General features: G+C 44.6%; 2 protein-coding genes across 2 annotated transcripts in view; both read left to right on the top strand.

The window, feature by feature from the left end:
* The window catches only part of LOC105995261 (solute carrier family 22 member 10-like), a 66,243-nt gene that overhangs the window by 27,982 nt on the left and 23,173 nt on the right, over positions 1-15,088 (top strand). The window lies entirely within an intron of this gene.
* Positions 2,886-8,935, top strand: LOC105995464 (solute carrier family 22 member 24-like). The gene is made up of 2 exons (XM_013029180.1): positions 2,886-3,464; positions 8,828-8,935. The coding sequence occupies exons 1-2, from the start codon at positions 3,063-3,065 to the stop codon at positions 8,933-8,935; spliced, it is 510 nt and encodes a 169-aa protein (XP_012884634.1). The 5' UTR covers positions 2,886-3,062.

Below are 15,088 nucleotides of genomic sequence, written 5' to 3' on the forward strand. Positions count from 1 at the left end.
GAGTTAGAAATAAGATTAACAGTACACAAGTAATCATCAAGTATGTCCACACCCTCTGCTATATCTTGAATAGTCTGGAGTGTGGCATAATTCCATCTTGAAAAGAAAAAAGAACTGTTTAAAGACAGAACCTTACATTTCAACATCCTTTATCATCCTGAAAGACCCCAGATTTCTGGGATACTTTCGTCAATGGGAGGGCGCCCAGGAAAACTCAGACTCCAGGCCTGGAGATGCAATAAGCAAGAGGAGTTTATTTGGTGTTTGCTCAAATGGGCTCTCTGTCCAGGGCAGACAGGAAGCCCCAAGCAGCAGCAGTTACAGGCACTATTAAAGACAAAAGCCATAGGATTAGCATAAGACCCCAGGTTTCCAGGATTGGTTCAGCATACTACAAGGGGAAGTTTATAACACTCTTTGTAATACAGAGATAGTCACTCTGGGAGATAAGGGTTAGGGAGTTTAGGAGTCACAGATTTGTGATTAATTAACATTTGGCCTAATTTGTTGGGCTCACCAGATGATCCTTATCTTGAGCCCTCTAAACGGAGAATTTTTACACAGGAATGCAGAGGAGCATACTCTTTGTTTCTTATCTTGGGTCCCATTTGGCCACCTGGGGAATTTACTTGTTAGTTCTTTATTTACAACAACAGAGCTTGTCCCAGGGCCAACATCTAGGCTCCCAAACTTTTTTTATTTATTTCCTGGGAGGGGAAGGGTCAGTGCTAGCACAAGCAAGTTTACAAAAGCAAAACCAGCAGTTAGCAATTGTAAAATGTAACTCTAATTTTTAATCTTTCAATCCCAGATCAGTTCTTCTTTTCCTTAACAGGAGCCAAGCCACCACAGCAAGGCAGGAATTTATAAGCAATACACTTCGATAGAAAAGAGAGTTTTTCTCTCCTCAGCTAGTCAGGATGCTCAAGTCTGAGGATCATGGCTTGAAACCAGCACAGGCAGAAAATTCTGTGAGAGTCTTACTCAAAAACACACTTGCAAGTGCAGCCATGATTCAAGCAGTAGAGGATCAGCCTTGAGGCAGATAGCTAAAGGAAAGCATACTGGCCCAGGACCCTAGCCACAGCACTGGAGTATGTGTGATAATGTGTGCAAACACACACACATATGTACACACACACATACACATCAGGGAGGTACTTTTACCCCTTTCTCTACAATTTTGCCTAGAGTCCTATGTGAGGTTCCATTGACACTTTCATGAATCTAAAATTCTTAATTCTGGATTCATCTAGTTTCTGTATACTAACTACTCTCTTCATCTGATTTGTTTCAGATTTTTAAAGATTCAGGGCAATGTAGGATATCTCCAAACCACCATCTCCCCCCACCCTTTGTGTTTATTTCTATTGTGCTTTTCTTTTGGTGATATTAGAGTTTGAACTGTCAGGTGTTGTACTGCTTGAGCCTCATCTCCAGACATTTTGCCTTCATAATTTGTCTAATGGGGCCTCCTGTGGACCATGATGCTCACATATGTGTTCCCACCTAGCTGGGAGGATAGGCACACACCGCCACACCCAACTCTTACTAGTCATGGTGAGATCTCATGAGCTTTGCCTAGACTAGCCTTGAACCATCATCCTCTCCATCTCCCCATCCTGAGTAGTTAGGATTATGGGTGTGAGACACCACACTCCGATGTTTTTATTTTTTTCATCTCACCTCTTAGATTTATTTAATTATATTTATTTATATTATTTCATGACTGGACATTTTATCACATACATTCGTAGGTGATGAGTTCAAGCCCCATGACCCCCAAAAAAAGGGAAGAAGACAGAGGAAAAGGAAGAGGAAGAGGAGGAGGAGGAAAGAGAGGAGGAGGAAGAAGAACAAAAAGAGGAGGAGGAAAAGTAGGAAGATGAAGGAAAAAAAGAGGAACAGGAAGAGGAATAGTAGCAGGAGGAAGAAGAGGAAAAGGAAGAAGAGTAGGACTAAGAAGAGGAAGAGGAGGAAGAGGAGGAGAACCAGAAGGGAGGGCAGAGGAGGAGGAGAAGTGGTGTCAAGCATCACTGGCTCATGCCTGTAATCCTAGCTGGTCAGGGGGATGTTATCTGACTTCACTGCCAGCTCCATCAGGAATATCTGCTGTATTCTTTTTCTTTTCTTTTCTTTTCTTTTTTTTTGGATATGAGGCCTGATCTCTTGTGCCTGAACTCACCTGAGGTCTTAGCTCAAGGTGAACACTCTAGCACTTGAGCAACAGTACCACTTCTGGCCTTTTCTGCTTATGTGGTGCTGAAGAATCAAACCCAGGGCCTCATGCATGCAAGGCAAGCACTCTACCACTGAGCCACTTTCCCAGCCCAATCTGTGGCACTCTTACCTGCAATTAACCACTGAAACACAAGCAATGGAGCTGTGGCCCAAGTGGTAGAATGCTGGCCTTGAACAAAAGAAGCTCAAGGAGAGCTCCCAGGCCTTGAGTTCAAGCCCCAGGACCAGCATACACACAAATACATTTTTTGCTCCTTCCCTTTCTCTATTATTTTTTCCCTATTTCAAATGTTATAAAAGCACCATGACTAGAAGAATTTAAACACTAACCAAAAGACAGCATTAATATTCACCATTCCACTTTGCTTTATATCTAACTAACCACATCTTTCATTAACTTGAGGGAAAATTCTACTCTGCTCCGGGTTTTTGCACAGAAATATAATAAACCAGTTAATTTCTGGGTGTCCAATGTCCCTCTTCTGAAGAAGGTGGGAAAAAAAAGAAAACAACATTTTACACATGCCTTTAGATTATAAAATCACTCAGCTCCTCAAGAAGTGCAAAGATCACAGTCATTCCTTGAAACCAACAACAAAAAGTCTCTTCTAGTAACTAGTAAAGCCATCTGGCTGCCAAAACCCACAGGACCAGGAAATTCCTTCCCCAGGCATAGAGTGGTGAGACAGGGCCCAATGAGAAGACAGTGAGTTGGGACAAGTGCAGCACTGCTGGGCTAGTGGAGGGAAACGTGTTCTTCTCTCAATATATCTCATAGCAGCACTACATTCCCCTTGGGGGGGAATTCCTGTTCAGTCCCAATGGGTTTCGAGGTCCTACTGGAGCATGTTGGAGTCCTAGGAAGATTCCAGATCCTTCAGCTACTTTCTTTTTTCATCATAATTCTTATAGCATATCCCCACGTTCTATTGGAGAACTTCACGGCAGCCGTGCCTGAGCACCGCTGCTGGGTGCGCATCCTCGACAATGACACGCTCTCTGACAATGGCACTGGGCTCCTCAGCCAGGAGGACCTCCTGAGAATCTCCATCCCACTCGACTCCAACCTCAGGCCAGAGAAGTGCCGGCGCTTTGTCCATCCCCAATGGCAGCTCCTCCACCTGAACAGCACCTTCTGGAACCTGAGTGAGGCAGAAACAGAGCCCTGTGTGGACGGCTGGGTGTATGACAAAAGCTACTTCCACTCCACTATTGTCACTGAGGTAAGAGGCCCCATTTAAACCTTCTGTGTGTCAGCTCAAAGGTTTTTGCAGTAATACAAAGCACAGACTTGCTTTATATATTCAATCCCCGCTCTCTCCCCAGAGTATATTAGTCAGCAATTTGTACTTCCTATTCCTTCAGCAAGTAGCAACTGCTCATCTATACTACCACGATGATGAGTTACTAGTACTGAGGTCATGAATGAAACAATCTAAACAGACACCTGTTATTAAATAATTTGATCTAATGAGAAAGACAGTTGTAATTTTAAAGAGCAATGGACATACCATGAAGGAAAATATTATGCTAAGAGCTGTCCCTGAAAATGGTAACTTGGGTCCAGGACAAGCTGAAATGAAAGGGGGCTGGGAAGATGGCTCAGTCGGTAGAGCATGGGACTCTTAATCCCAGGGTCGGGGGCTCGAGCCTCACGTTGGGCGCCAGTTGTCCCGACCCGCAGTACGTCAACGAGGGCAGTGAACCTAAGCTAGAAGGAATGAAGGGACAAGAGACACAAAGAATGACAGGATTCTGATCATGCTGCCAATTTTTCTTTTCCACACAGGGGTATTTATATGCTTAGAATAAGGAAGCTTTTCCATCCGCTGTTAAGGAAGCTTTCTCATTGGCCATAGCAGTGCAGGATGTTTGCTTAGGGCAAGGGAAAAGGCTGGTCGTTAGCAGTTGCAGGATGTTTACTTAGGGCAGGATGAGGGTAGGATTCTGTAAACTCAGCCTCAAGATGTTCCAGTGAGATAGTCAAGCCTATTATGTTGAGAGACTCAACTTTTGGCTCCCAACATCTCTCAATACTTATTATGAATTATTACACAGAGTCAGTTAGTCAGAAACTTTGGGGCATACATCTAGCCCCCAGCATTTTGTATACTTTTTAACTGAATGAATGGGTATATCCAAAGATTAGAGTTATTCTGTCAGTTGAATTATTGAGTGGTAAAAGAAATTTAACAGACTTTGTATTAGTTCAAGTATAAAGAAAAAGTTTCTTCCTAGGGAAAAAAAGATTTTTTTTTTCATTCTGAGAATACCATACAGAGGTGTTACAATTACATGGGCAAGATAACAAGTACACCTCTTATCAAGCATTGTTGCCTCCTCTTTGTTTCCCCTTCCCATCCCTTCCCATACTGCCCTTACCACCCCCCACCTGATCCCCCCCCACCAAAGCTGTAAAGTTCGTTTTTCGACATAATGACTTGTACATCTCATTGTTGCAATGGGTCCACCTGTATCCCTAGTTAAACGATATGTTTTTGCCCTTCCCCTCCACATACTGTACCAGGATCAAATACAGTGAAAGCAGGGGTTATACCGTGGGGGAGACAAAGAAGAGTTTTTGTCATGTACTCTCCATTATGGTAACTCAATTGTCTTTAAAATATTCCCTTCTATGCTATAAATTATGGTAACTAAAGAATATGTGTGCTGGTGGCTCAGCACTGTAATCTGAGCTACTCAGGAGGCTGAGATCTGAGGATCATGGTTCATCAGGAAATTTATCCTCATTTAACCACTAGAAGGCCAGAAGTGGTGTTGTGACTCAAAGCTGTAGAGTACTACCCTTGAGCAAAAGAGGTCAGGGAGAGTGCCCTGGCCCCCCCAAGAACAAGAAGATAGACAGATACATACATACATACATACATACATACATACATACATACATACATGCATACATAAATGCTGAGGAAATAAAATTTTGAAAAGGGAATGTGTAGAACCAGGTGTTGGTAGCTTATGCCTATAATCCTGTCTACTTAGGATCCTAAGATCTGTGCATCCTGGTTCAAAGACATCCAAGCCAGGAAATTCCATAAGAAAACCTGAAAAACATGTGGTTCAAGCGAAAAGCAGTAGACTGGAGAAAAAGAGAAACAAAAAATTCAGGGACAACACCCAGGCCCTACACTGACTTCAAGTTCCAGGATGGACACACACACACACACACACACACACACACACACACACAGAATGTGTGTAGAAGCTAATGCATGCAATAGATAGAGTTGGTCATCTGAGGAGAATAGAGAGATAAGGCCATGGAAACCTTTTTTTTTTCTTCAGGTAAGGGGTAGTAGATTTATTCATCATTCTGGCTGACACCAGGCCATCTTGGCCCTCCATGTGGTTGGGAAAGGCCTGGGAAAGAGCTGGGAAAAAAGAGGTGGGAAAGAAAAAGAGCTGGGAAAGGGAGAGAGCTGGGAAAGAGAGAGAGAGCTGGGAAAGAACAAGAGCTAGAAAAGAGAGAAAAGAGCTAGAAAAGAGAGCATCTGGGAAAGGTGGAAAAGAGAGAGCTAAGAGAAGGGAGCTGGGAAAGAGAAGAGAAGGAAAGAGCTGAGAAAGCTAGAAAAAAGCAGAGAGAGGGCATCTGGGCCTGGGCTGGCCTTATCTAGGGTATGGGTGGAAAACAGTGTGGCCACATCAAATTCAGATGTGACCTCAGCAGATGCAGATGTGACCTCTTCCAGGTGTGCCAGTTGCCTAGGTAACGCAGGTACTGGGTGGAGACTTTGCTGTGAGGAGGGTGGAGTCTGCTTGCCATCCAGGAGCAGACCTTACATTCCAGCCTTTTAATAATCTTGAAATACAGCGAGGATTCTCTCTGGCTACTTCCTGCTGACAAGGGGCATAAACAATATGGGTAAAAGGCTGGAATTTGGTCCCCTCCCAGAGAAGGCAGTGAGCAGCAGCTGTCCCTTGGTGGCATGAGTCCTTAGATGAAGTCTGGAGAAGTCTCATGAGCATTGAGGGGCTGGAAAAAAAATACTAGAGAGCAAGTAAATGGCAAGAGGAAGGACTTGGGGCTGAAAATGTTGATAGAAAGGTCCCTAGCTACTTCTGACATCTGGCCACTAGGTAGAGAAGTCAGGTGACAAAGGCAAGAATATAAATTCCTGTTCAGTTAATAGGTAGACAGGTATAGACATTGGATGGGCAGGCTTCTTACTTCTACTGACCTCCCGGCTCTGGTTAATATTGAAAGGGCAGGCACAAAGTAGCTGATGTGACATCACCTCTTACTCCTCTCCATGTTCCTTTGTTCCCCAGACTGGCTGAGTCTAGGTGCTCGTTGCTGGGAAGGCTTATCCCAGTTGGTATTCAAGGAGGATTGAACTCAAGGCCTTGGCATTGTCCCTGAGCACTTCTGCTCAAGGCTAGTGCTCTACCACGTTGAGTTACAATAGCCCTTCCAGTGTTTGGCTGGTTAGAGATAAGAGTCTTGAGGCATGCTTCCAGCCTGGCTCTTTGCAGGTTATTTGGGAGATGGAGTCTTAGGGATTTTTCAGCCTCGGTTGGTTTGAACTGAAATCTTTGCCACAAATGTCCTTTATTATTTCCAATTAAAGCAACAAGGAGATCAAATAGAATACATAGAGCTTACCTGGTCCTTATTAAGAATTGCCAACAAATATTCTGAAATGACAAAACTCATGAGATGTGATGAGAATTTTAGCACAGATGTGCCCAGTTTTTCAGAACCATGTAGTCAGTAGAATACACAACACAAAACAAAAAAGGCAAAACTCAAAACCTAAAATTTTGACAACAATGTTTAGACATCTTTGCTAACAAAGCACATCAAATGGTTGGGCCTCAGTTACCAGGTCCTGTGAAAAGAGCACCTTGTTAGCAAGGCACCTTAGAATAGCTGGATGGAGTAGTAAGCTTGGTGGAAGGTTAAGGGCCAGATTGAGCCAAACCCTTAACCCACCATGTGGCCAAGATGGTGAACTCAAGATGGCGAATTTCTGAAAAAATGCAAAGAAACCCTGAACAAATAGATCAAGCCTACATTGGCTAGCCTTAGAGAGGGATCCAAAAGGGGGGTCGTGGGGACCTAGCCTGCGTCGCACTCTTCAGGGCACAAGCCAAAATGTAGAAAAGAGAAAGGTAGAGATAGGGAAAGTTGGAAATGAATAGCAGAGAGAGAGCAAAGAGAGCCTGAAAGTGAGCAGACTTCTGACCATTTACCATTGCAGTGGCAAAAACTGTCTACATCTGAGAATTGCATAAAAATGAGGCGCTCTGGCCTTCCAGGGAGTGCAGGAGGCATTTCAAAGGGGTTCCACAGCTCAGGCGTGATTCGCAGCACCCCATTAAATGTGTTGGAGAGTCAATCTGGTGAGTGAAGGAGAGCTGACCAGGCAGAAGCAGCGTCCCGACTTCCCCAGAGCCCTCTAGAGAGAAATGGCCAAGCCCCCAAAGCCAAGCTTCCTCGGCTTTAGAGGTGACAGGCCTTTCAGCTAAAGGCTGCAGGAGCTTAGTGGCGTGGCACCACGTCCTCACAGAGACTGAGTAACAGAGAGCCATAGAGAGTAGTTTCACTCAGCAGAGTATAGAAGTGATGTGGATGTGGACGTGAAGGCCAGCAATGGTAGCAATGCGCTATGTCCGCAGCACACAGACCATTGCGCAAAAAGGCCATTAGAACTGTGGGTATTACTCAGGGCAAAAAGGGAAGAAAAAAAAAGAAAAAAAGAAAAAAATCGGAGAAGAATCCCACCTATCCTGGTGTGCCGGCACCATTTATGTTAGGTTTTTGTCTTGTTACTCTTTTTTATATTTGGGGTCCGGTCATGGGGCCTGAACTCTGGGCTTGGGCTCTGTTCCTCAGCTCTTCAGCTCAAGGCTAGTACTCTACCACTTGAGCCACAGTACCACTTCCGGCTTTTTTCTTTTTGCTTATGTGGTGCTGAGGAATCGAACCCAGGGACTCAGGCATGCAAGGCAAGCGCTCTACCACTGAGCCACCTTCCTAGCCCCTTATGTTAGGTTTTTGAAAAGAGGTAGCTGAGTAAGAACAGCACCACACACGTGGTATTCAGGTAAGGGGTAGGTTTATTCATTCTTCTGGCCGGCACCAGGCCATCTTGGTCCTCCATGTGGTTGGGAAATGCCTGGGAAAAACCTAGGAAATAGATGGGAAAAGAGAGAGGTGGAAAAGAGAAAGAGCTGGGAAAGAGAGAGTGCTGTGAAAGAGTGAGAGCTAGAAAAGAGAGAAAACAGCTAGAAACAAGAAGAGAGAGTTAGAAGAGAGAGCACCTGTGAAAGAAAGGTGGAGAGAACTAGGAAAGAGAAGAGAGATGGGAAAGAGAAGGAAAGAGTTAGAAAAGAGCAAAGAGCCATGGAAACTTTGAAGACAGAGACAGAACCTGAAGAGTTGAAAGGAGCTGAGAATTTGAAGGTGTGTGGACTGGCAGAGGAGAGTGGCTGTACAGGAAATGGACAGGAAGCAGGATCCACATACCACAGCACATTTTCCCTCACGGGAAGGCGCTTACAGTCTGTTTCCACTGAAGGCTTCAACTCTCCTGACACCGCTCTCTCTTCCTTTCTCTTCCAGTGGGACCTAGTATGTGAGTACCAGTCATCCAAATCTATAGTTCAAGTAGTATTTATGATTGGGTCACTGCTGGGAGGTCTGGTATTTGGCCATCTTTCAGACAGGTAGGTGTCATTTCACTTTCTCTGTGGATGTTGATCAGATGGTATAGTCTTTTCTGTAGTTAAGAAATCTCAGCTGAGCTCTAACTTTAGTGTTCTATAAAGTAGTCCACCACTCAGCAGAAAAGTATCTTTTAGAAGACATTTAGAAGGGGGGCGGGGGGACCAAGACGGCGACGGGCAGTAGGGAAATTCCACAGCTCTTCCCAACCAAAAGAGAGTTCAGAGTTCCAATGCTTAATCTCCCCAAGAGATCCACAACAACAAGAAGACGAACACCCAGAGAAAAACAGGAGGTAGAAAATAACAAAAAAGAAAGGGAGAAAAAGAATTTGAGAACAGAGAAGAGCAAAGACCCCTTCCCGAATTTTTGCTGGCCGCATGGCAGCGCACCAAGTCATGCCCAGCGGGCCTGGCGGGAGATGCCAGAGTTCCAGAGAAACAGACGCCTGCCTGAAGATCACCTGCCCAGAAGCCGCCTGAGGTACTGGTCTGCAGACCCGCTGATCGCCACGAACAGAGAAACCTACCAGCCAGGAGTCTGCACAAAGATCCCACCCTCACCCCTCACTCTCCAACTGAGCAGAGAGGCTCCAACCCGCCAAAGCCGCTCAACCCCAGGGTGGGAACCCCAGAGCTACACCCCCAATTTTTACTGGCCCTGCAGCAGCATGCCAAGTCGCTGCCAGCCAGTCTGGTGGGGGATGCTGGAGTTCCAGAGACACAGGGGGCTGTCTGCAGATGACCTGCACAGAAGCCGCCTGAGGTACCTGTGTCAGACCCACCCATAGCGATGAGTAACCCCCGGGCCAGGAACTCCGCCCCACGATGGGAGCCCCAGAGCTACAGGGGACGCCCACAGAACACCAGAGCAGAAGACCTGCAAGGAACTGGTGCTGATCCGGAGAGTGTAAACAGAGACAAATCCCAGTGCTCAGAACCTGTACGGAGGCCCCGCCCCCACACCTGGGGCAGAGGCCAGAGGCCCATACCACGGCATGGGCCCGACAGCATCAAGATTGATGGAGGCAGAGACAGAAGAGAATCACACAGAGCCACCACCGCCCACCCCAACCTGCAACCACCCCAACTGAACTCTGATTGATATGGCAACTAATGACCTACATCAACACAGAAACATCTAGCTGCAGGGTGAGTACACCACAGGGGATAGTGTATCCATCAAGGGCGACCAGAGCTGGTGGGAATCCCCAGACCCTGACCCAGACTCCCTACCCCAACAACTGGACCACAGGACCCACTAAAACTGGGAACTGTTCGAGAACTCCACCAGCCCCAGGGGCACACTCCGCTGGCCAGGCTAGAGCAAGAGCACCCCTGGAAGGGAGCTTAAATGCCCAAGCCAGGAACAGCGCCCCTGGGTCAAGACACCCAACAGTATAAGAAATTTGAACTGTGTACCTCAGGCTGAATAAAGTAGGTGCTATACACAGCAGCACAGGCCCAACCAGTGTGCCCCAGGCAGGAGGGCGGGACCAAGCCTGGGGATCCAGTGCCTGAGCAACACAACCAACTCCTCCCAACTGAAGTCAAAAGCTGAGCACAGCCGGGCGCTGGTGGCTCATGCCTGTAATCCTAGCTACTCGGGAGGCTGAGATCTGAGGATCACGGTTCAAAGCCAGCCCGGGCAGGAGAGACCTTGAGGCTCCTATCTCCAATAAACCAACAGAAAACCGGAAGTGGCGCTGTAGCTCAAGTGGCAGAGTGCTTGCCTTGAGCTGAAGAGCTGAGGGATAGTGCCCAGGCCCAGAAGTTCAAGCCCCATGACCGACAAAAAAAAAAAAAAAAAAAAAAAGCTGAGCATATGCCTCAGCAGTGGGGAGAAAAACAGGGAACTGCACCGCTGCGAAGCACATCTGTGACAACAAAAGACCTGGGGGCTCAGGACAAGAGAAGCCCAAACCCCACCAGGACCCGACCCACATATTCTAGGCTGGGAATTGGACAACACTGGCCACCAGCACCTGATGATAGGCAGGAGCTCAAGCTGGTAAGGTGGCTCAGCAGTAGAGTGCTAGTCTTGGGTGCATTAGGCCCTGGATCTGATTCCTCAGGACCACATAAGCAGAAAGGGCCAGAAGTGGTGCTGTGGCTCAAATGGTAGGGTGCCAGTCTTGAGCTGAAGAGCTGAGGGACAGCACCCAAGCTCAGAGTTCAAGCCCAAAACCCGCCAAAAAAACAAACAAAAAAAAAACAAACATTAGGAGCCCATAGCAGACTCCAGCATCTGGGAGAGTGCATCCAGAACATCCGATCTTGCCAAGAGCACCTTAAGGAGCAAACACGAGCAGTCTAGGCTGCTCAACCCTTCTAAATGCAGGAATTGCCAGCGATCTACAGCAGAGAGCCGAGAATCCTATGTAGGTCAGACCAGCAGCTGGAGGTAGGCCCCCAACAGAACCCAGATCAGCTACAGACTCTCTACCAATACAGAAACAGCAACCAAGCAAAGACAGACATACCAAAACAAAAGAATCAAAAGAAAATCAAAAGAAAAAGAACTGCAGACTGGATCAGAAAACATGACCCATCCATCTGTTGCCTACAGGAGACCCACCTCTCAGCCAAACATACAAACAAACTCAGAGTAAAGGGTTGGAAAAGGATCTACCAATCAAATGCCCCCAGTAAGAAAGCAGGTGTAGCTATCCTGATATCTGACAAAATAATCTTTTCATTAAAATCAGTACAGAAAGACAAGGACGGACACTACATATTAATACAGGGAACAATCCAAGAGGAGGATATTACCATCATCAACTTATATTCCCCAAACATTGGTGCACACAGATATGTTAAGCAAATACTCTCAAACATACAGAATAAAACAAATCCCAATACGATAATACTAGGAGACTTTAACACCCCACTCTCACCAAAGGACAGGTCTACCAACCAGAGGATTGGCAAAGAAGCTACCGAATTAAGTGAGGCCATACTTCAAGCGCAATTAACTGACATCTACCAAGTATTTCACCCAAAAACAACACAGTACACATTCTTCTCAGCTGCTCATGGAACTTGCTCCAAAATAGACCATATCATAGTTCATGCAAGGAACTTATGCAGATACAAAGGGATCGACATAATCCCCTGAATCCTATCTGACCAAGGTGGAATCAAGCTAGTTCTCAACAACAAAGCATATCTCAGAAATTTCTCTAATATATGGAAATTGAACAGCACACTCCTTAGCAATGCCTGGATAATGGAAGAGATCAAAGAAGAAATAAAAATTTTCCTACAACTCAATGTAATGAAAACTCCTCCCAAAGAAACTTGTGGGACACAGCAAAAGCAGTCCAGACAGGCAAATTTATTGCCCTCAGTGCCCACATCAAGAAAACAGAGACAGACCAAGTAAATAATCTCATGTTGCAATTAAAACAGCTAGAAAAAACATGAAAAAATGGAACCTAAAGTTACTAGATGGAGCCAGATAACCAAATTAAGAGCAGAGATTAATCAATTAGAAACTCAGAAAAGTATAGCCAAAATTAAACAAACACAAAGCTGGTTCTTTGAAAAAATAAATGAAATTGATGGACCGTGGGCAAGATTAATTAAAAAAAGAAGAGAGGAAACCCATATTAACAGGATTAGGGATGCCATGGGAAAAATCACAACATGTACCCAAGATATCCAAACAATCTTAACAGACTACTTTCAAAAGTTATACTCTCTAAAGAAGAAAACCTGGCAGAAAAGATGCATTTTTAGAGAAATACAAGTTGCCCAAACTGAGCAAAAAGAAGTAATTCAAGTAAAAAAGCCAATATCCTACAAGGAGATACAGAAAGCTATCAAAAGTCTTCCAACAAACAAAAGCCCAGCACCAGATGGATTCACAGCAGAATTCTATAAGACCTTTAAAGAAAAACTAATACCCATACTCCTCAAGCTCTTCAGAGAAACAGAGAAGGAGGGAGCTATCCCAAACTCATTCTACAAAGCCAATATCACACTCATCCCCAAACCAGGCAAAGACCCAACCAAAAAGGAGAATTACAGGCCAATTTCCTTGATGAACACAGATGCAAACATCCTTAACAAGATTCTAGCTAACAGAATCCAGAAACACATTTTAAAAAATCATACACTATGACCAGGTAGGCTTCATCCCAGAGATGCAGGGATGGTTTAACATGCTTAAGTCAATAAATGGAATCCAACACATCAACAGAGCCGAGGTCAAGAATCACATGAATATCGCCACAGATTCAGAAAAGGCCTTTGACAAAATTCAACATTCATTCATGCTAAAAGCTCTGGAGAAAATAGGAATGGAAGGAACATTTCTTAAAACAATAAAAGCCATTTATGACAGACCAATAGCCAATATTATACTTAATGGGGAAAAGCTACAACCAATTCTCCTAAAGTCTGGAACAAGACAAGGATGCCCACTTTCTCTACTCCTCTTCAATATAGTCCTGCAAATCTTAGCTAGGGCAATAAAGCAAGAAAAAGACCTTAAAGGGATCCACATAGGGAAAGAAGAAGTTAAACTATCCCTTTTTGCAGATGACATGATACTATACCTTCACCATCCCAAAAACTCCATCCCCAAACTCTTAGAAATCATAAATCACTTCAGCAAAGTAGCAGGATACAAAATCAACCCACAAAAATCAGTTGCCTTCCTGTACACTGACAATGTACAAGAAGAGAGGGAAATAAAGGGAGCAACCCCATTCACAATAACCTCCCAAAAAATAAAAGATTTAGGAATTAACCTAACCAAAGATGTAAAAGAACTACTTAATGAAAACTATAAAAAGTTAAAGAAAGAAATTGCAGAAAACACTAGGAAATGGAAAGACCTCCCATGCTCTTGGATAGGCAGAATTAATATAGTGAAAATGGTAATACTGACAAAATGAATATACAAATTCAATGCAATTCCTATGAAAATCCTAATGACCTACATCACTGAAATAGAGAAAACAGTCCAAAAATTCATATGGAACAACAAAAGTCCTAGAATAGACAAAATAATTTTAGGGAATAAAGACAACATGGGAGGGATATCCATGCGGAACTTCAAACTCTACTATAGAGCTATAATAACAAAGACAGCATGGTACTGGCACAAAAACAGAACTGAAGACCAATGGAATAGAAAAGAAGATCCGGAAATATATCCACAGGCTTACAGTCAGCTGATATTTGACAAAGGAGCCAAAGACAAACAATGCAAGAAACACAGCCTCTTCAACTACTGGTGCTGGGAAAACTGGGCGGGTACATGCAGAAAAGAAATGTGTGGGGCTGGGAAGGTGGCTCAGTGGTAGAGCCCTTGCTTTGCATGCATGAGGCCCTGGGATCGATTACTCAGCACCATATAAGCAAAAAGAAAAAAGCAGGAAGTGGTGCTGTGGCTCAAGTAGTAGAGTGCTAGCCTTGAGCTGAACAGCTGAGGGACAGTGCCCATGCCCAGAGTTGATGCTCCAAGACCAGATCCCGCCCCCCCACAAAAAAGAAAAAAGAAAACTAAAAGTGGATCCCAGCCTATCACCATGCACCAACATCAACTCAAAATGGAGTAAAGACCTTAACATTAAACATGAATCTCTGAAACTACTGCAGGATAGAGTAGGAGAGACACTTGAACTTACAGGCACAGGAAGGAACTTCCTGAACAGAGTCCCAGAGTCACAACAAATTGGAGAGAGACTCGACAAATGGGACTACCTTAAAATAAAAAGTTTTGCACAGCTAAATCTATTGCAACCAAGCTAGAAAGACAACCAACTAATTGGGAAAAAATGTTTACCAGCAATATATCAGACAAGGGGTTAACATCCAGTATATACAGGGAACTCAAGAAACTAATCCCTCCCAAACCTAACAAACCAATTACTAAATGGGCAAAGGAACTAAAGAGGGACTTTTCAGATAAAGAAATAAAAATGGCAAAGAAACACATGAGCAAATGTTCACCATCCCTGGTTGTGAAGGAAATGCAAATAAAGACAACCCTGAGATACCACCTTACCCCAGTCAGAATGTGCCACACCCACAAGTCAGCCAACAACCAATGCTGGAGGGGATGTGGAGAAAGAGGAACCCTATTACACTGCTGGTGGGAATGTACACTTATACAACCACTTTGGAAAGCAGTCTGGAGGGTCCTCAG

The sequence above is a fragment of the Dipodomys ordii genome, unplaced genomic scaffold, assembly GCF_000151885.1.
Source record: "Dipodomys ordii isolate 6190 unplaced genomic scaffold, Dord_2.0 Scaffold117, whole genome shotgun sequence".
NCBI lineage: Eukaryota > Metazoa > Chordata > Mammalia > Rodentia > Heteromyidae > Dipodomys > Dipodomys ordii.